This window comes from Euprymna scolopes, chromosome 41 (assembly GCF_053919585.1).
Source record: "Euprymna scolopes isolate OS-2025 chromosome 41, ASM5391958v1, whole genome shotgun sequence".
Lineage (NCBI taxonomy): Eukaryota > Metazoa > Mollusca > Cephalopoda > Sepiida > Sepiolidae > Euprymna > Euprymna scolopes.
Window position 1 is genome coordinate 60,755,702 of NC_136522.1, and position 23,428 is coordinate 60,779,129.

The 23,428-nt window shown below is 33.5% G+C and overlaps 1 protein-coding gene across 2 annotated transcripts in view; it reads left to right on the forward strand.

Moving 5' to 3' along the window:
• Positions 1 to 23,428, forward strand: part of LOC145266530 (bone morphogenetic protein receptor type-1B-like) — a 283,711-nt gene that overhangs the window by 202,823 nt on the left and 57,460 nt on the right. For both annotated transcript variants that reach the window (XR_013864736.1, XM_080122290.1), the window contains exon 5: positions 11,795 to 11,927. Coding sequence is in view for 1 of the 2 variants with exons in the window: in XM_080122290.1 (XP_079978416.1) it covers positions 11,795 to 11,927 (133 nt within the window). In the remaining variant the exon portion in view is untranslated. The remainder of the gene's footprint in view (positions 1 to 11,794; positions 11,928 to 23,428) is intronic.

Below are 23,428 nucleotides of genomic sequence, written 5' to 3' on the forward strand. Positions count from 1 at the left end.
TTATCACAATATTCTGTGGATCTATATTAAAAAACCTTGTTAAACTTTGTGACATATTTCCATTCTATGGAGTTCAGGTGCGAACGAACACCCCATAATTTTATTATACCATATTTCTTCAAACTGAAACATAATTATCAAAGTATACTTATGCAGATAGATATGAAAAGTCTTTATTAAAGTTTGTGCCTATAATCCATTCTATGGAGGCCATGCGCGAACGCAGACCCCACAATTTTATTATACTATCTCTATTTAAGTTAAAACATACTTATCAAAGTATTCTTATGTACATCTATATCAAAAACACTTGTAAACGTTTTTAAGTTTTAAATTTTTTATTTCCATACTTTGTGGACCAGGCGCGCACGCAGACCCCATAATTAACCACCGTTCTGCCAGATCAAACATACCCATTCCTGTGTCTTGATACATCTTCTATCATATGTAATCAGTTTTTTAAAATAGTTAACCATATAGGAGCCTATTCGTGACCAGACACGCACACACACACACACACAGACATTCAGCTTTAATTAAATATTGGAATTTTATTCCACAACGGTAAATGTTAATTTATTTTGTATCAATCACTGGGAAAATGATGCTGATATATATGTATTTTTAGAATAAACATTATCGTATATACTAGCAGGAAGATCCGACGTTGTCCAGGATTGAATAAAGATAAAAAAATTCCCATCCTCCCATACTTCTATTATCATCGAAATCAGCAAAATCGACCATTTTTTAATTAAATCGAGTGATTGTCTGCTCTAGCTGGGGACCCACCGTGGTGTACCAAGAGTAAGCTTAACATGCCTCCACACAGTAACTTAATCCACAATACATTGTAGTTGATATTGCACTGTGGAGAATCTACTGTTGATTTCATAAAATTATCTGTAAATAATGGCTTCATTTAAAGTTTAAAATACAAAAGTCAAGTATCATAGTTCAATTGTGCTCTAAAAGAAATATATATATATATATTGAATAAACTATCGTACATATACTAGCAGGGAGACCCAACGTTATCCAGGGTTGAATGAGGATCAACAAATTTTCCATCCTCCTGTACTTGTCATCGAAATCGATGAAATCACCCATTTTTTTTTTTTTTTTTTTAACTAAGTTGATGGATGCTCTAATTGGGGATCCACTGCGGTTTACTCTGAGTAAGCTGTAAATGCCTACCTGCAGTGACTTCACGTGCAGATTTCGTATTTATTATACTATATTGGACCCAATACATAGTAATAATTTAAAAAGTTAAAAAAAAAAAAAAAAAAAGTCTAGCGCCACCACCAAGAATCGAAACCAAAACGTTTAGCTTATGATTTACTTTTTCCTTTGACGTTAATGACTATACTTTGAAGACATGTTTACTACAAAGCTAAAAATTAAAATATGAACCAATAGCTATCACGTTACACATGCATATTTGTAATGCCATCGTTTGACGTTCACCTGGCAAATTTTATTTCTTTAATTTTCACACTTTTGCCCCAATTTTCCCTGGTTAAAACTCAAATATAAAGTTTTGCATGGATCTGAATACCCTATATATGAAGTTTCATGTTTATAGACTAAAATTTGACAGAGGAGTTTGGTAGGCAAAATTTTTTAAACAAATATATATAAAAGGGCTCCTTCAGTCTTTGACAGACTATGGATACCCACGAAGGGGTGCCTGCACGTGAAAATTTTGTTACAGGGGTGCGCAATCTCGAACCACACCTCTCGACATTGTTTAATACCAGTGACCAGTGAAATGAATGTACAGGACGACTGAAAACAAATGCCGAGATAAGCGGAGAGCACATACAGCGCCTAGAATTCCCAAATAGTCACCCATCTGGTACTAACCAGGCTCAACGTTGCTTAACTTCGAGGATCTGATGAGAACTGGTGTGTCAACGTGATTATGCATACATAAATATATGTAGAAAGAGTTTTTTGTGTTTACTATAAGTTTTTTACGCAAATATTATGCAAGTATAAATCATGTAGAATATCTGCATGAATATAATTACACATAATAGTTAACTAAATATGATCATCCTATAAGAAAACCAAAAAACTAATAGGGAATTAATTAAAATGAATGTTTAAAAGAATGTGCAAATTATCTAGATTTTTTTGCAGATAAATGCAATTCAATGACCCATATATAACAGTCGTATTTTCTTTTTAAATAAATAGAAAAAAGGCGAACCTTTTTTCTTCTTGGCCTTCAGGCCAAGATCTTTTTTCTGTTATCAAAGTGTAGTATCTGTTCCGGCAGATACTGCAATCAAAGTAATATGTAGAAGCAACCCCACATATCAGACTATTGCTCTTGAGCAATCAGTTTTGATCAATGTAGGGGAAACCCTTCATACCAATTGTCACTATCCAGTTCCCTCTCGGAGGGGAACTGGTCCCCCTCCCCTCACTCTCCACATTAAAAAAGTTCCTTGTGCCTAATTTTCTCAGTGGGGAAGCAAATAAATAACTAAATAGAAAAAAGGGTTTTTAATATATCATTACACTAAAAAAAAACAAATTCATGGAAGTATAGATATATGATATCTGGACAACTTAAAATATCATATTTAAGCGTATTTTAAGACCGGGCAAAGCCAGGCCCCTCGCTAGTGGGTTCATATCTAGTTTTTTTTTTTTTTTTATATAAGAATAAACGTGTCACACCCAAAATACTTAAAAAGCAATCACAAACTGACTGCCATGACGAGAATTGTGACTGAAGACAACACTAGGTTTCGTTTCTCAGCATTAGATGACCCCCCCCCAAAAAAAAAGGTTGATATGCCGTAAAACAAACACACCAAACCTTACAAGTTGGCTATGCATCACTCTTTAGAGAGGCATGTCTTTTTTTTTTTTTTTAAGATATGTTGTTAATTTACTGTGACATTTTCTTTTTTGTGTGTGCATTAAAACATTATTAAGGCCACCACGACAGATGAATAACCCTTTTAAGTCTAAGAAAGCAATCACCTAGAGATGATGCATCAATAAAAAAAAATCCTGGTCCCTATCACCTCACTAGGTTGGTGTTAGAACAGGCATCTAGCCTATAAATATCCTAGAAAGGGCATATAAAACTATCAGCTTAACTAAGGAAATAGAACACATTTTAGGTTATGTAGCTTAAAACTTGGTTAAAGATGGGCTATATTAGAAGTTCATTTTTTTAAAGCGGTTCAACACATGCCGGGCCTGGATATGACCTTAAACTATATCTGATGGTGAGGCCCCAGCTTGCGGGCTTTGAGGAGTGGAGAGCCATGCTTTAATTGCCATTGCTCCCAGGTTCACTCTGACCCGGACTGATAGTAACCGTTAGGGTCCCAACTTACTTAAAAAAAAAAACAAAAAACAAATATACTCTATTAAAAAAATTTTCATCAAAATCTTTGGATTCTGCATTAAATAATCTGAAAAGGGTTGATATGCCGTAAAACAAAAACAACCAACCAACCAACACACGCCAGCATGTAAAACGGACGTTAAACTGAATATTATTATGATGATGATGATCTTTATTGGATGGCCATTTTTATTGGAATGTCTGTGCCATAAAAATACATTATTAAATTCTGATAGATTTGATAAAATGAGAACCTCCAAATTGTTTTTTTTTTGGGGGGGGGGGGGGGCACTATAGAGGAATTAGTTTACCATAAAAACCTAATTTTTTGCGATTAATTCAATTTTACATTGTTTTTTTTTTTAAGTCAACTTCATCAGAAATATGGTTTCATAAAATGTCTCGTCTTATCTCCATGAACAACTTGGTTTCTGTTTGAAAAAGCACTTTCATATGACTATGTTAAAAGAATTGATGAGAGCGCTTAGGTTTGTACATGTACAACTGTTTAGTGAACAGGAGAAAGTCGAAGAAAACCTGGTAGGAAGGAATGAGGATGGATTTGAGAGGAGGAGGGATGGAGCACCTGGCTAGAGATATGCAAGTTTGGAATTTGTTTTTAAAAGCTGTCCAACACATGCCAACATGTAACACATCGCTCAATATGTCCTGGGCCTGGATGTTGGTTTGATGGAATGGATGATGGATGACACATGCAGAATTGTGAAGCAAAGGTTGCTCAATCTTTAACCTCTCCTGAGTCAGCATTGTTTGATTCTAGTGGCAAGGAGAAGTCAAAGACAGCTGGAAACAATGCCGAGATAAGTAAAGAGCACATACAGCACCTGCTATTCTCAAATAGTCACCCATTTTACCACTGATCAGGGTCAACATTGCTTAACTTTGGTGATCTAACGGGAACCCATATGTCAGCGTGATTATGCTGTATTTAAATTCCAGGCCTAATTAATAAAACAATAGCATTCGGCAAAATTTGACTTTCGTATTTATTTATTTATTTATTTACTAGGGGGGATGGTACCCGGCGTTGCCCGAGTGTTTGTAGGTGTGAGTCGTTGTTAATGAAAAGCTAAGAAAAAGTGAAGTAAAAAAAAAAAAACAGAAAGGGGGGGGGTAATCAAAACATTGAAAAAAAAAAACAAAAAAAACTAACATAAGGCAAATGAACGATGTTAAATGTAAAAAATCGAAAAAAGAAAACAGAAAAACGAACGTTAAAACCAAAAAAATAAACATCTGAAAAATGGCTTGTTTCGATATTAAAATTAAAAAAATCGGTGGGTACCCGGGTGTTTTTGGGTGTTTTTTTGGTGGTCGGTCGGGGGGTGTTAATGAAAACCTAAGAATAAGCAAAGTAAAAAAAAAGAACAGAAAAACGAACGTTATGTGAAAAATGGCTTAAATAACCCTGCTTCAATATTTAAATTTAAAAAATCGAAAAATAAAAAAAAGAAGACATCTCACACAACGATTCGAACCCAAAACGTTTAGATAATGAACCAACGCTCTAACCAACTGAGCTAACACTACGTACATGAAATTTAGTCAGTTCAACTATTTAAACTAAATCAGGCCATGGCGTCATCTGACGCATGCGTAGAACCGGTCGTCGTCATGAGAGGACGGTTTTTGTTGACACCCCCCCCTGTAGAAAATTGTCGATTTCAGGGTGAAAAAATTAACATTTTAGGCCAATTTTTCGATATTTTTCAGGCAAAGGATGGAGCTTCAATATGATTCCAAGTTTGTGAATTTTTGTTCTGTCGAAAGTTTTTAGCGGACACACAAACACACATACAAACATACACGCATTTTCGCTTTTATATATATACTAGCGGAGGGTACCCGGTGATGCCCGGGTATCTTGAGGTAAATCAAAACTCCGGGCGGAGGGTGTAAAGTAATTAAAAAAAAAATGTTTTGGTAGGTGAGTATGAGAATCGAACCCGTATCCTTGAGTTGGAAATCAATGTGTGAAAAAAAACAAAGCCGTGCTACGTTAACCATTGAGCCACGGCGACAGACAACTTTAAGCAGGTTTGAATTTATTTAAGTATAAAAACAGGTGTGCGCAATAAAAGTTAACTCTGCTGCTTCCATTTGACCTAATTAAGAAGGTCAAATAGAAGTCACGCTGGACGTTTTTCCCGGCGCAATGCCGAGAACGTCCGTTTGAGTTTAGTTTTAGTTTATTTATACTAAAAAGCCCAATCAACATGCGAGTAGCCAAAATAGCAATAATTTTGTAAAAGTCGACGTAAATAAATCTATAAGCTACATGCGTTCCCAAATCCTACATATTATTATCTAGGACCTATATACACAGTTTTAAGCGATAGTAACGACCCCGGGAGCGTGTGCGAGAAAAGCCTTTTGAAGACATACACGAAATGGTCACACACATTTTGGCTTTTATATATATAGAAGATATTTTTTTTTTTTTTAAATTGCCCCAGAGACGAGGCATGAAGCAGCTTAAAAAGAAAATACTACTTCAAGGTAAAAAAACTTGCCATCTATAAATGTTAGATGGAATAGTTTCTGACCCAGAAAACAGCAATTCTCCTCTCTGGAATGTGAGGACTAAAGGACAAAATATTCTTTTTACAAAATGATATACCTATTCCATTGCTTCTCTAAAAATTTGATTTCTTTCGTTTCTTTTTTTTTTTTTATTGTTCTTTTATAGAACGATTTGCCTGAATTTTTGAGATGAGGATTCGTTATTCATATTATTTGGATTCTTCAGACTACTGTTCTCATCTTGAGTGTTTTTCACACAATGTTTCGGTCACTTTAACCTCTGACCTTCTTCAGGTGTATTTTGTTCACAGTGACCAGTGGTGTAGTTGATAAAGTATTTCATAAAATTCGCTTGTCATTTCTAGAATCCTAATTAACCACTCCTGGTGGTCCTAGTTGTTAGGAATAAGGACTATTCCATTATATATATTTTTTTTTTTTTTTTTTTTTTTTTTTTTTTACAAAGGCGTCACCACACCATCAAGGCCCAGAGGCCACTCAAGGATAAGGGTTAAAGAGTGTACAGTAGAAATTGGTCAATACAGCAATCATCAGTAATGAAAATTTGGTAAATTTGATAACTTATATGGAACGGCTCATCAAAAACTTATTTACTTTAGACTTGAACACAACCATATTGTAGTCAGCCGGAAAGCAGGAAAACGGAAGACAATTCCACAGGCGTGCAGTTCTAAGAAAGAAGCTTTGTTCATGGAATCCACGCCTAGGTTTAGGCACAGATAAAGAGTGGGGGAAATTATTGATAGTGTTTACAGCTAGACGAGTGTTTCTTGTGAAAGTTTAAAATAAAAAAGAAAAACTTAGGCAACATTGATCCCTGGCGTAGTGGATAAAGTACTTGGTAATTCAATTGTATGTTACACTCTTCTGGAGGGTGAAGAAGGTTCAATCCTCAGTGCAGGCGATACTTAAAATACAATTATGAATTACTTAGGGCTTCTACTCAGTATGGCTAGATAGAACGAGAGCATGTTACCCCCACCCCCACCCCCTAAAGGGCTTCATTTGAAATTCTGTGCAGATTCCGGTGTTCGGCAAGATGCACCTGAAGGTCGAACGTTACATTTACTAAAACGTTGTGTAAATAACCCTAGAGATGAGAACAGTAGTCCAAAGAATCCAAATAATATCAATAACCAATCCTCATCTCAAAAATTTGGTAAATCGTTCTACAAGAGGAATCAAATTTTCAGCGGAGCATTGGAATCCGTGTATTATTCTAGAAGAATGTTGTGGAATCTTTGGTTTACTTTTGGCAGCCGCATAATTTTCGCTTCCTTTATTTTATCCTTTAGTCCTCACATTCCATGAACAATGTTTCTGACAAAGAAGGAAGTATTGCTGTTTTCTGAGTCAGAATCTTTTCCATCTAACACTTATCGATGGCAAGTTTTTGACCTTGAAGTAGATTTTTTTAGCTCCTTACATCAAGTGGCTTAATGCCATGTCTGGAGCAATATAAAAAAAAATCCAAAAAACAAACGCACAAAAAAAAAAAAAAAATTAACTCGAATTTTGTCAAAAAGTTATCGTTTTATTAATTAGGCCCGGGGTTTAAATACGGCACAATTACGCTGACACACGGGTTCCTCTTAGATCACCTAAGAAACCTATAAAACGAATTTTAAAATTTAGAAAAAAAAAAAAAAATTAGAATCGCTGCATCATTCTAAAAGAAAATATTGTTGAACTAATGATGCTTTTTGTAGAAGCGTCTCTGTCTGTTGTTTGGTCTGTCAGACTGAACTCCCAAATCGCATTTTCATCGCTAATGTTTATTTTATTTATTTTTTAGTATATTCTTAACCGCTGACGTTGGCTTAGTGACAACGGCAGCACTTCCTCCTCCACCTCCTCCTATTGCAGTGATTATCTTTTGATGTCGTTGTGGAATGGAGAGATATCCAGAACAAATCTTCATTACAAGAACATCATCATTGACTCCTCCTGACCCGGTTTCATACGGCTTCATTTTTTTTTTTTTTTTCTCCTCCTCCTCCTCCTCGTAAAATGCAAGTTCTCCTGCCTTTGATGGTTTTGAATTGAGATTGTATTCATTTGGATTAAAAAGGCTTCCACTTAATAAAATTGTGCAAAGAATGGTGGGTGGGTGGCTGATAATATGAAGGGGTGGGAATTATGTTTATTTTTTGCGGGGAGGGGCGATAATCAAATTCAATCATCAATATGAGAATTTTGATTTCTGACTGTATCTATATAATGCGTGTATGTGTATATATGTATATATTTGTATATGAAGGGCGTATATGTGTATATGAGGGGGCGTTCTAAAAATAATGCTTCCTATCTTTTTATTCCGTCCGAATGGGATTGATTTAATATGAACATGGAAATATGACAGCGGACATAAAAATAAGAGGGGAAAAAGGACAGAGCCAAATAGGAACCACATTAAGTCCTAAAAGATCTTCTTTTTGCTTGCAAAGAGAAAATTATTTAGGACTTAATGTAAATGACTTCAAAACTTTTCAGATGAAAGAGCGAGTGTCCTGATAAGAATATCAACACTGTATTTAGAGGCACAAGCACAGTTATTTATAAGGTGCTCACAGATGGCCGAACTGTGTGTATTATTCAAACATCTGATGGTGAATAATTTTTTAGGAGTTAATGTAGTTATTATTTGATTCTTTCCCTGTTTTTCCCCTTTTCTTTTATGCCTATATTTTTTTTATATATGTATTGTATTTCCACGTTCATAATAATTTTTTTAAATCATATTTTCCCCCAACTTGGATTAAGCTCTGTTGAGTGAAGTTCTGAATCAGTTGGCTAGCCGCTTCATTTTTTTTTTTTTTTTTAATTCATTGCGAGTATGCTTATATAGCCACTCTATATAAATACAGAATGCCGGCAAAGTCTGGCTACATTATGTAGCCAGACTTTGTGGGCACCCTATATATATATTATAAATTCCAAAGATGAGGAATAAAAGTTACATCGAACTTTATTAACTCATCAGGTCAATAAAGACGAAAATGAGAGGAAAAAGGAAATAAACCTCTTTAACCTAGGACATTTCAAAGCTAAGTGCTTCTCACCAGAAAAAGAGAAAAACCGCCATTATAGCACTATACGAGTATACAAAGATAAAACCGGCTTGAAAGCGTTTAGATTAGAAATGAAAGATTAAAAAAAAATGTCTTTTTATTTGATCTATTCTTATGAACCAATCTTATGTATATAAATTTAAAAATTGGTTACTCCCGCATTGGTCATGATGCTATTTTTTAGTTTTTAACTTGGTATTAGTTCCTGGTGCTGATTATGAGACTTTATATCAATAAAATTAATATTACGTCTCAGAAACGATTGTACACAAATTTGTTTATGCTAAATTCTTGGGACGTATGTTAATAATTATCTTATAATTTTGTTTACCTCATATATATATATATATGTGTGTGTGTGTATAAGGTATATATGAGTGACATGATGATGCTGGATCTCAAAAGAAATCACTGCTGAAACATATATGCACATATATAGCCAATTTTTGTATAACTAAAGAAAATTATATATATATATATATATATATATATATATATTAGCAGGCCTCCCGGCATTACTCGGTTTTAAGATAGGTTTAAATATGATAGTATAATTCATGCAGATTGTGTATTTATTATTATAGAGATAATTTTCTATTCTTTATTACATTGAACATAATGTATAGTAGTGAGATCAAAGCTAATATATATATATATATATATATGTATGACTTGAGTGCCATAAGCTATAATCAGAACCAAAACATACAACTCTCCCCCCTTGTTCCTTAGCGTCTGAGCAACGCCCATACTTATTTATAAATAAAAGGTATCTGCAAAAGGCACATACCTTTTTCAGTTTCTTTTGCGCTTGCTGCAATGAAAGATGCTTTTTGTTTGAAAAGGGAAATGCCAAGATGTTAATTATATTTTGATATAATCATTTATTTCTATATTGGGTCCCTTCTTGCAGTTGCGCACAATTTGGACAAGTTTAAATTTTGCTATTTCGCCAAGTCCAAACCCTGTACCCGCATCTGTTCGCTAATGCGTTGGGTACAGAACTCCTCTCTTTGCGTGTATCTCTGTCTTTTTTTTTTTTTTTTTTGTTCTCTGACGTCACCAATAAATCGTCTTTATTTTTTATCTAAATTCCTGCTTATGTTAGTAATGAAAACTGGAATTCCTTTTCACCAAGTTAACATTCCTGGTACATATTTCAACAAAAATATTTTATCTTTAAATATCTAATCCACTTCGATAAGACATTTTCTGATATTCAAAGATTCCTTTTTGTTATCAAAATATTTCTACCAATGGTTGCTACCTGGCATTTTCTCGGGACTAACAACACAGCATAAAGATGCCATATTGTGCAAGTTTACAAATTAAATTTTTACTGTATCGTTTGGTTAGTAAATTGTTAGTCAGAGCAAATTATCATAAAACTAGAACTGTACTTGTCAGAGAGAAAGATGCACAGATCGTTTATCTCGTTATATATACCCTCGCTGTGGCTCGTCAAAGAATTACTACATTCGCATCCGTTTACTTCATTTGTCAGCCAAAAAGAGACAAAAACAAACAAAATAAAAAAGAAAACCTGGTCATCAGTTATATCAACCTCTGCCTTGAGGTCTCTCCCTCCGAATGCCACTCACATTGTTCCATCCAAACACCTCCTTCAACATCTAATACTCTTCAAAGTTCTCAGAAATCAAGGGGCCCACAACCTGGGGCTAACACTTGAACTCTATATGAGATACATAGATATTCGAATGTTCCATTTAAGTTCTTTATTTCTCAAACACTGAGTAAAGAAGTTGAGAACATAATTTTCCTCTCCCCAATTAACCATTTTTATACGTTGTAGTATATCTTTAATTTTGGTCTCTTGGTCTTACTGGATTCCAGGACAAGAATTTATCTAGTCTGGTGGAATATCCAGCTTCATGCTATTACTTTAGGTAACATCACTTGGAGAAGGTGCACCATTCCTCGGAAAAGCTGTGGGGTAGCCATAGTGAGGAGATCTGCGAATACAAAATGTGATTTTGAATATTTGGTCAGGGTTTACTTTTATGGAAAAAGTATCCTCATGCCAGCTTATTCTGACAAACCTCTGTACAGAGAGGCCTTAGACACTCGAGGATAGTGTCTAGTAGGCATTCAAGTTCTCTCTAATACCAATAGGACTATGTAATGTTAAGCAGAAAGCAATGTGATCCCTATGAACAATGTTAGATAGGTACTGTTATTATTAGTCTAAAATGAAACTTGCATCTAAATTATGCATATGTTTGTTTCTAGTGATACCATCCTCTCATACTATACCATTGTGCTATAAACAGAAACATTAATTTCAAACACATCTCCATCATATCAAAGAATCTTTTCTTGATTGTATATGCCTTGCTTACTTGGTTTTCCAGTAATAAAACTTATCAAAGGCACTTATGTCAGGCTGTATAACAGTGTTAATTTTGGTTAAAATCGGACTGTTCTTTGATTGAATTGTTTCGATTATTGAACATTTGTGTGAAATTTCATAAAAATCGGCCAAGCCATTTTGGAGTCCATAGGGAATGAACTCATTTTGATTATGGAGTAATTCATTTTTTTTTTTTTTTTCAACTGTTGAAAAAAATTAAAATATATAACAATACAAAACGCCAAAATGCATTCTGATGGATTTAATTTTGTAATTTTTTTTTAATAGGATTAAAATGAAAATTTTTTTTTTTTTATCACTTTGCTCTATTGCAATTAAAAAAAAAAAGATTTATTCAATAAATAAGTGATTAATAGAGATGTTTTTAATGAACGCCTTTTTGTTTTGTAGATATTGTCGTGGCGGGCCAATGAGGCCACAATATATTGATGAAGAAGACCAAATTCATCCTTACAACACTGGAGAGTGCATAAAAGATTTGATTAACCACAGTTCGGGCAGTGGCTCGGGATTACCATTATTGGTAGGTGCATTCTCTTATTTCTTTATTTTACTCCTTGAAGAGCAAGAGTTTATAGTAAGCATGACAGTTCCTTTTTTATTTATTTTTTTTCCACAGAAATTTGCTTTTTTGTGATTCAAAAATATCGGAATTATGCTTTCTTTTATTTATTTATTTTTTTTTTAAATAAAAAATATTGTCTTTTGTCTTTCCTAAGAAATTTGAGCAGAGATAAGTTAGGCAGTCAATTTCTTAAAGCTGTCTAACATATGTAAAACGATCGTTAAACTGATTATGATGATACTGATAATCGCTTAAAATCAAAAAATTAAGTAGAATACTTACAGAAACATCCATTAAATGTCATCAATCATGTGAAAATGTAATGTTCTACGAATATTGTTTAAGTTTCGATTTTTGAGCGATTATCGAGGCTCGACTATGGCTCTGAGACCACCATTTTGTTTTTTTATTCTAACTCGATAGACCTTACACTATTCCCTTTTTTTTAATTGAGGGGGGGGAAAAAAAAAAACACTAAAATAAATTAAAACAAAAAACTTATCCAGATAGGTAAAAGAAAAACTTATCTTGCCTTTAGTAATATTTATTTGTTGTATTTATTTATTTTTTTTTGTGTACCAGTTTTTTTGTTTTGTTGGTTATACTGGAAAATCATCATAGAATCTAAAAAATAGAAGAAATTTTTTTTAAAGCCCCCAAAAGTTAAAATAAAGAAAAAAAAAAAAAAAAATTAAAAGAATTACTTTCGGAATCGGAAAATAGGCAAAATTTTTAAAGTTCTAATTCATACGATTTCTGCTTCCAACTTGCTTGTACCAACTCTAGTATTTATCACCTTATTAACATTTATCTGTTGCTCAGTTTGAGTCCATTCAAAGTAAGGATCACCAAATGGGTCACAATAACTTTGTTTTGCACACCTGCGCATTTTTTTTTTTAATTGTAATAACCCCCAACCAAATTTCTCTTTTCCTGTTTTTTTTCTTTTTTTTTTTTTTTTGTGTTGAACACCTGAATAAACGTTTCAACTCCTCCTCCTCCTACCATCCACCCACTTCCATCCCAACGATCTCCTCACCTCTTTCTATCTTTTTTTTTTTTAACAGTTTCCTTCCTCATCCTGTACCGGGAGTAGAGATGGAAGAGAAGGGTAGTGTCTTGTGATGGTGATATTAACAAGGCTATCAGGGAAATATATATATATATATATATATATATATATATATATAATACACAGACTTACCTGGCATTCCACCTCTCCCCATGAGAGATGAGTTAGAGACAAGGTCGTTTTTTTAATGTGTGAGGAAAATCCCCCTCCCCAAGGCAGTTTGAGTTTGGACAACCATGGAAATTGCCTCGGTCTAGAAGGATTTCTTTAATAAGTGTATTTATTATATCCTATAGCGGGGGTACCCGGCGTTACCCGGATGTGTCGGGATGGTGTAGTAAGAACCCCCCCCCCCGCCCCAAAAAAGTCGTAGTAGTGGGGGGGGGGTCAAAGCAGCAGTAGGCAGCCCAGGTGGAAAGAGGTGTTATAAAAAAAAAAAAGTGGTAGTAGGCAGGTAGGCTTAAACCCGTATCGCGAAGGAGAGAAAGAATGTGAAAAAAAAGTGACGTCTTTGCCATTGTGTCCATCGCCAAACCAGAAAGCTAGTCAAGCGGAAAAAAGGGGATGATTTTCACAAATATCGGTGAAAAAAGTGACCCCCTCCTTGTAAAAAAAAAGTGCCCAGTTGAGAGTAAAGGAATTAATGTTTTTAGCCAATTTTTCGGTATTTGTCATCTGAAGGGTCGCGCTTCAAAACAATACCGATCTTGTGAAAATCCGTCACCTCTATTGAAAGTGTTAGGCAGACATACATACATACATACATACATACATACATTTAAACAGACAGGTGAGATTTATATTATAGACTAGCGGGGGTGCATGGCGTTGCCCGGGTGTTTGAAGGTGTAAAAGAAAGAAAAAATGTGTTAGCAAGCAGATAGGCTCGAACCCGTGATGCAAAGGTGAAAAGTGAAAGAAAGCGTGACATCTTACTGCTATGCTATGAAGTCATAGGAAGTAAAAAGCATTCAAATTTATCGATGTAAATCAAAAAGTTTACTTACTAAGTGAATGAGTTCACACAGGTGCAGAAATGAATCTTTCCGCTGTTTAATATATTTGTTTCCTCACGATGTTGGGGAAAACCAGCTCCCCCCCAAAAAAAGGGGAGCTATCCAAATGAATAGCAATTGTCTGATATGAAGGGTTTCCCAGACATTGATCAAAGCTAATTGCTTTCCAGAAGTCCCAGCACTAAAGAGCTTCAGTGAGTTTCACTTTATTTATGCAAAAAAAAAACAAACAAACCAGAATAGCGTGAATTTTTAAAAGTCGAGCAAAATAAATGTAAAGACGACGTGCGTTCGCAAATCGTACATATTATGATCTAGGGAGTATATAAAAAGTTTTCGAAAATAGTAACTTCCCCCTAAAAAAAAAAAAAGAAGCCTTTCTTGGACATACAAAAACGCGCGCGGCCGTTTTGCCCTTTATATATATAGACTAGCGAGGGGTACCCGGCATTGTTCGGGTGTTTGGAGGTGTGTGTGGAAACTCCAGGGGGGGGGTTAAAAAAATAAGTATGAGGATCGAACCTGAACCCTTGAGGCAAAGTTGTAAATTAAAGTGTGAAAAAAAAAAAACGTGCGACGTTAACCATTGCCTCACCGCGAGATGCTAACGGAAACACGTTTTAATTTATTTAATTACTTGGATTTGGCAGGTGCCCTTTTAATGAATTAATGAGGTCAAGTTTGACTGCGGGATAGTATTCATTTACTGCGGAACGCTTTCTTTTTTTTTATTTTCCCAAGATGTTATAGGAAAAAGATTAACCCACATGCGACGAGTGACAAATGTTGAATATTTATCTTCCCGAAATCGAGCAAATTAAATAGACAGGCTAGCTTCGTTAACTGTGAGATATTACGATTTATATGTGATATAAAAAGTTGTGAAGCGACCGACCGCTTCTCTGAAAAAAGCCTTTTGTAGACATACAGAAAAAGCGAACATACATACATACATACATTTTCGCTTTTATATATATAGATGTGTGATGAAAGGAGGATGAGAGCATTTTCGATGCACATGTAGTGTGAGAGAGGAAAGATTTAGTCTTGAGGTGTGTGCAGTTCTAGCAGTGTCAGAAACCGATCTTAAGAATGCGTGAAAAAATTTTTTTACAGACTCATAACTACTTGAAAAATGTAATTCAAACCCTAATTTTTTTTTTTCAATTAAAGGAGCAAAGACCAAATTTTAAAAAAATAACAGGCTTAATAGCAAATTATGCAATATTTGATATTTTAAAATCGGTTTTCTTTAAAAAAATTTGAAGAAAATCAACAAAATTTTACTTACTTTAGTTATAAAAAATCGATATAAATTCGAAAAAATCACTTACCTATAAAAAATACTATCGAATGTTTAGTTCCATTCTTCATTGTTCAGAATTTATCTATATTTATATTTTAAATTCTATTTATTTTTTAAATAAAAGAATTTTTTAAACGCCTATTTGAAAAAGGCGGACATTACATAAGCAGTTTACATTATTGAAAAACCGGAAGTGTTTTTTTTGTTTGTTTTTTTTTAATTGTTTTGAACTACGGATGGACGGAAAGAAGTAAAAACCACATGTTCGCATTAGTCGTCTAGCCTTGTCCGTGAAGAAATATGTGTTCCCATAGTGAAAAAATAGTCAAATGTTACTAATAAATTTTTGCCTTTAAAAATAAAAAAGGCAGTCGTGGAATTCTTCTTTTTTTTTTTTTTTCCTCAAAGAAATACATAAATCTTTGATTTATTATATTTTCATTCTTCTTTATAGAATGAATTTTTTTTTTTTAAATATCTAAAAAAAAGAAAACATTGGATGAAATAGAAAAAATTGTCATCATCATCCATTACTTACTGGACAATATAAGCAGAACATAGGCTTCCAATTAAATAAAAAAATCAAAGTGGTTTAAAAATAAAAAGGTTTTACACTTTGGACTTTACAGGTAAATTTCCAAAAAAACAATTTGTTTTTGTTTTGTTTTAATTTACAATATATTATTTATTGATCTTTTATCTTCAATTTGTGATATATAAAACTTTGGTACATAAAATAATTATTAAAATTTTAATAGACATTTCAAAATGGGGGAGGTAAAAAAACGTTTGTCTAAAATATTATATTCGGTTTATTGGAAAGAGCATAAAATTTAACCTATAGAAAAATTGATAGGTTTTTAAAGTTTAAAAATTGAAAAAAAAAATGGCTGCATGAAGGCGTGCTGGCACTTTGTAAACACTGTTTTTTAAAAAATAAAAAATATTTCTATTATTTTTAAACAACTTTAATAGTTTATTTTGGAAGTAAATTCCATAAAGAAAATAAACAACCCACTTTTAAATGAGAAATTACGAGTTTTTTTATATTTTATTCGCAGTTTCGTGTTAGGGGTGTCAAAAATTCCCCCAAAATTCTGATACACCTAGTGCAGTTCATAAATTCAAAATTGTGGGTAAAAACGCTCCTATGTATTAACTAGTTTGGTTAGTGGGATTGTTGTGTTTGAGGTTTACTTTCATAAACTAGGGGACTAGAAAATGGACCTTGGGTATATTTTCGGCAGTCTCATGACTAGTTTTCCTTAATTTATCCTTTAGTCCTTATATTCCATAAGCAATGATTCTGACAATGGGAGAAGAATTGCTGTTTTCTGGATCAGAATCTATCCATCTAACACTTACTGTTGCTTGTCTTTTGACATTGGAGTAGTTTTTTTTTTTTTGTTTTTTTTTTTTAGTTTTTTTAGCCCCTTGCATCAGGTGGCTTCATGCCTTGTCTGGACTAAAGCAGGGTTCGCACAGTTTTGAAAAAACCTTCAATTTTGACTTCTGCTTATAAAAGGCTTTATTTCTATCATGACCTAGAAAAATCCTTGGAAAATATCTTGAAAAGGCCTTGATAATTGTATTCTTTATGTCCAGTAAAAATTTTTGTCGAAATATTAAAAATCAAAATAAATCTCCCTCTATTTTTGCTTTCATTTATAATTAAATTTTGGGGGTGATGCGCGGGTTAGTGTAAAATAAACAGTGAAAATGACTTGTAGACAAATTATTGTGGATGATTAGTGTCTGTAGATGAATTGTTGTGGAGGATCAGTGTCTGTAGACAAATTGTTGTGGAGGATTAGTGTCTGTGGACAAATTGTTGTGGAGGATTAGTTTCTGTAGACAAATTGTGGATGGATAGTGTCTGTAGACAAATTGTTGTGAAGGATTAGTGTCTGTAGACCAATTGTTGTGGAGGATTAGTGTCTGTAGACCAATTGTTGTGGATGGATAGTGTCTGTAGACCAATTGTTGTGGATGGATAGTGTCTGTAGACCAATTGTTGTGGATGGATAGTGTCTGTAGACCAATTGTTGTGGATGGATAGTGTCTGTAGACCAATTGTTGTGGAGGATTAGTGTCTGTAGACCAATTGTTGTGGAGGATTAGTGTCTATAGACCAATTGTTGTGGAGGATTAGTGTCTATAGACCAATTGTTGTGGAGGATTAGTGTCTGTAGACCAATTGTGGATGGATAGTGTCTGTAGACCAATTGTGGATGGATAGTGTCTGTAGACCAATTGTGGATGGATAGTGTCTGTAGACCAATTGTGGATGGATAGTGTCTGTAGACCAATTGTGGATGGATAGTGTCTGTAGACCAATTGTGGATGGATAGTGTCTGTAGACCAATTGTGGATGGATAGTGTCTGTAGACAAATTGTTGTGGAGGATTAGTGTCTATAGACAAATTGTTGTGGATGGATAGTGTCTGTAGACCAATTGTTGTGGAAAGATAGTGTCTGTAGACCAATTGTTGTGGAAAGATAGTGTCTGTAGACCAATTGTTGTGGATGGATAGTGTCTGTAGACAAATTGTAGTGGAGGATTAGTGTCTGTAGACCAATTGTTGTGGATGGATAGTGTCTGTAGACCAATTGTTGTGGAAAGATAGTGTCTGTAGACAAATTGTTGTGGATGGATAGTGTCTATAGACAAATTGTTGTGGATGGATAGTGTCTGTAGACCAATTGTTGTGGAAAGATAGTGTCTGTAGACCAATTGTTGTGGATGGATAGTGTCTGTAGACAAATTGTAGTGGAGGATTAGTGTCTGTAGACCAATTGTTGTGGATGGATAGTGTCTGTAGACAAGTTATTGTGGATGTATATTTTGTAGTGCAGCTTGAAAGACCTGGCAAAGTATGACAATAGTGCAAAGAATTACATAAAGAGCATGAAACTTTCATATGACCAAAAGACGCGTAAAGAAGATCAATTGTTGTAAACGAGTAGTGGACGTATTGTATTTCTATTGAAAATGATTGTTGTTGTCCCTCTAAGAGGAAAGAGAATCTCAACGCTTTTGTTTTTCTTTAATGGCATTTACAGACTTCTTAAGTGCAAGATAGCATTCCTCGTGGTATTTGAGAATGCTAACTCATAAAGAATGTTCATTCTTTTTAAGATTGTTACTTTTTAACATCGCTAATATTCTTTGGTAGATGCGAGGTTGGTTGTGATAAAAATGTAACTTTTGTGAGGAAGTGCAAAGTAAAAAAAAAGAATTACTGCAATGCTGCAAAATATTTAAAAACAACAGGGGTCCTGGATATGACCTTAAACTATATCCAATGATGAGGCCCCAGTTTGCAGGCTTTGGGGAGTGTGGAGCCACCCTTTAATTGCCATTGCTCCCAGGTCCACTCTGACCCGGAGTGGTAGTACCGGTTAGGGTCCCAACTATGGGTTAAATAGAAACCGACTTGGAAACAACAAATATATTCTATTAAAAAAATTTTCTTCAAAATCTTTGGATTCGGCATTAAATAACCCGAAAAGGGTTGATATGCCGTAAAACAAAAACAACCAAACCAAACCAAAAACAACAGGAAAGGGGGAATTATTTTATATTCATAGAACTTTTTTGAACAGCATTGTGTATTATATATATATTAGTGATGGGACAATTCCAATATTATTAGCGATTCCGTGCTAAATTCCCAATTCTGATTCTTTATAAATCTCTAATTATTTAACTATAAGATTGTTATTTTCCCTGATTTTCGTAAAAAACACATGTTAAATATGCAGATATTTTCATAAACGTCAAAATTCACTTGTGGATAGTGATCTATTGATTTTAACTTTACCGGTATTTTAAAATCAATAAATGTTTATTATTTTATCATTATTACCAGCAATGGAAGATTTTACTTTAAACAAAGTTAAAAAATAAAAAGAAGATAATTAAAAGAATCGTTTTGGCATCGGAAAATAGGCATCTATTTTTCCGATTCCGATACCCCAAAATTTTCCGCCTTTTCCGATTCTAATTAAACGTCCCGACACTAATATATGATTCAATATGGCGTAATGGAAAAATAAAATGGTATTTGAAGCTTCTCTTCCAATTTTCGGATTTTGATCATGTCAAATCAGTTCAATTCCTTTTGATGGATTGGTTGTTGCTATTTTTTCTGATGAGTTAAGGACATAATAGATTCACTGATTGATATAATAATTAAGTGATTGATTTTATGCTACGAAACACATACTATCAAGAATTGTAAGTGTCAGCTTAAAGGAATAAATTGTAAGATGATCAACATTATGAAATTTGGAATATAGACTTTTGTCTATATATATATATATATCTTGCTGTGATGCTAAGTTGGAGAAAAAAATAAGAAAAAAATGTATGAAATTCTGAGGAAGGCGTATAAGTCTGAAATATTAATTTTAAACAAATATTTGTTTATTTTTCATAATATTGCATTGTAATTTGACTTTCAAATGTATTTCATTCATATTTTTATTTCATAGGGGAGACAATTTATACTGAATTTCATAATCGTTAAAATTAACAAAAATCATATTTAAAAGGCAGTTATCTGTGTGTATGTTTGTATGTCTAGCTTAAAACTAAAAAAAAATAACTTATAAAGTTGGTATTTTCTTGGTCGGTCTGGATGAATAATATCTAAAATAAAGATATTCATTCTTTGGCCCTAAACTGGTGCTGATTTCATCAAGGGTGGTGGTGTCTGGTTTCCAGACAGATTATGTATTAACTAAAGGGCAGTAACTCTTATTTTTAATCAAGAAATTATCCCCTTATGTCCACTTATTACTTGAAGAATCTATAGGAATAAGTTTGTGCATGTGTGTATCCAGGGAGAGAGGAATGGGCGTGGCGAAGAAGAGGAGGGAGGAGGTAGAGAAACGATAGAACTTTGAATAGAAATATGTTAAACTTTTACTCTTGGGAATGCCAGGTAACCCTGCTATTTTTTTTAAGTATATGTTTCTTATGATATAATCCAAATTGTTACAAATTATAAGCTCAATGAGGATCCATTTTGGTCCTCAGAGCAAATATATAATGAATTACGTTTCAATTACTCCCATTAGACCAAAAGCACGATTTTCGTTTACTTATTTAATTTTTTTTTTTTTTTTTTTCAAATTGTTTTCCTTGAATAAATTGGCGATGGACCACTTATTATCACTCTTCATTTGATCGGATAAATATATATATATATATATATATATATATATATATATATATATATATATATATATGCGATACCTCCATACAGTCTCAAGAGACAATGGACACCCCTGTAAGCGTAGTTCCACATATAATTGTGAGACAAGAATTGCACTATCCTCAACCACATCAGCACTGCATGGGTCCAGTGGTAAAGAGAAGCCTTAGACTGACTGGAAGCAATGCATGAGATAGATCGCTTGAAGAGAGCTTGATATGGGGACCTAAAACGGTTCCCTATTATCAGGTTAGAAACCGACGGTACCGATGACTTATCTGAACTTCTGAATATATATATATATATATAAGTTAATTTACCAAGCGGAACAATTTTGCATTAATTTTATGCCCTCTTACAAAGATTAAAATTAAGGTATATTATGATTAGATCTTTTAAAGAAATTTGTAAACTCTTTAATTTTCATTTTATTTTTTTTTATGTTACAAGAAAAAACACATTGTATTTTAAGCTTCCTTGTTTTCCGGAAGTAAAAAAATTTTTTTTTTTTTTTTTTTCTACTTCCTGTTTCTTGTAAATTGGAAAATTTCTTAGTCTTGACATTTTGTAAATGCAAGTTTGTTCAGGTGGTTTTCTATTCTCCCCGTTCCTCCACAGTCTTCGAGTTGCTTGCATAGGTGATAGGTGGGCGGGTGGGTGGTGCCAAACAGGTGCACCTGGACAATACTTTTTTTTTTCTGTAGGAAATAAAGACCCCCCCCCCCTCACTTCCGTAATGAGAATGCAATTTGTTACAATCCTCTTCTTAGGTCAAGAAAGGAGAGGACATTTTTAATTTATTTCTTGGGTCACCTTTCAACTGTGTCCATTCCATTTTTTTATAAACTTTTGTTTGCATGTTTTTTGTTTCATTCTTTTCAGCAATCAAGGGACCGCTTTCTAGGGTCTCACACTTGATATTCTATATGATATTCTATATGATATATTCTATATTCTATATGATATTCTATATGAAATATGATATATTCTATATGAAATATGATATTCTATATGATATATGATATATTCTATATGATATTCTATATGATATTCTATATGATATATGATATATTCTATATGAAATATGAAATATTCTAATATTCCATTAAGGTTCTCTTTTATCTTTCAAACACTGAGTTAAAGAATTTGGGGACATAATTTTTCTCTCTCCAAGTGACCAGGTTCTGGGTATGACCTTAAACTATATCCAGTGGTAAGGCCCCAGACTGTGAGCTTTGGGGAGTGTGGAGCCACCCTTTAATTGCCATTGCTCCCAGGTCCACTCTGACCCAGAGTGGTAGTACCTGTTAAGTGTTGAGTGGTAGTACCTGTTAACTATGGGTTAAATAGAAACCGACTTGAAAAAAAAAAAAAAAAAATATATATATATATATATATATACTATTAAAAAAATTTTTTCTTCAAAATAACTGGATTCAGCCTTAAATAGCCTGAAAAGGGTTGATATGCCGTAAAACAACCAACCAATTGGCCATTTAAGTATGTCTTTCTTCTTGTCTCTTGGTCTTACTGGATTCCAGGACAAGAATTCATCTAATCTGGTGGAGTATCCAACGTTGTGCTGTTACTTGAGGTAACATCATTTGAATAAGGTGCATCATTCCTCGTGGAAGCCAGTGTTAGGGTTAGCTGTACTGAGGAGATCTTATTTGGACTGCAAATACTATGTGATTTTGAATATTTAGTAAGGGTTTATTTGTAGGGAAAAGTATTCTTATGCCAGATTGTCTTGACAAACCCCTGTACATAAAGACCTTAGACACTCGAGGATATTTTAATAATTAATTAATAATTACAAATAATACGTCCCAAAATGTGGGGCGACTAAAATGTAAACAAAGGGCAGATAACTTCTCTCTTAAAAAGTACTTAGGAAGTGAAAAGAAAGGGGAAAAAACCCACAGAAGGGCTTATAAAAGAATAAATAAATCAACAGTCTTATATGGATGTATATATATTTTTATATGGATATATATATATATATATATATATATATATATATATATATATGATTGCTGCATCTTTCCAGGTGATCGCCGTCACATTGAGTTCTCCCAATCTTGTCGTCCATGCCATCTCAGATGACTCTGCACTCCCGCTGCAGATTTGCACATCTTGAAGCAGATGTGACATACAAACTGAGCAATTTCCACTGAGTTGACTTCCTCTGAAGGTTGAAGGGTATTTCTATGAACAATCACATGTCTTCTTGAATATTTTACTTGAGATCTATCTTATATATACACACAGTAGAATACTCTTCTCTGAACTAGTAAAATGAATTTCCCAAACAGAACAGTTTTGCACCACTTCTGTGTTTCCTTACAAAAGGCTAAAATCAATATATATATATATATATATATATATATATATATATATATATATATATAAAAGCCTTGTGTATAGAATCCTTATTCCAATTTTGATCACACTCAAATTACATGATTTTGATTCTAGAAAATGTTTGAACTCTAAGGCTTTAGCTCAAGTTGAAATTCAGATAATCATGTTTCATTAATGTATATTGAATATGGTTCAAATGTAAATGTAAATCTGAAATATTTGAATTTTCAACTGTATTGTTGTGCTCATATTATTATGCTCCCTAAAGAATTTTTAAAATGCATCAACGAGACTGAAATTTGGTAAATTTATGAATTGATGTCTAGTGTAAAAAATTAACAAAAGTCTGCAGTTTTATGAAAAGCTGTTGAAAATTTCATAAAAAGTGGAGACATCTTCATTTTCATAAAGTGCACAGTCTGTGAGGTGACCGTCCCAGGGTCAAAATCAACATTGAACTACGGACAATTGTGTGTATA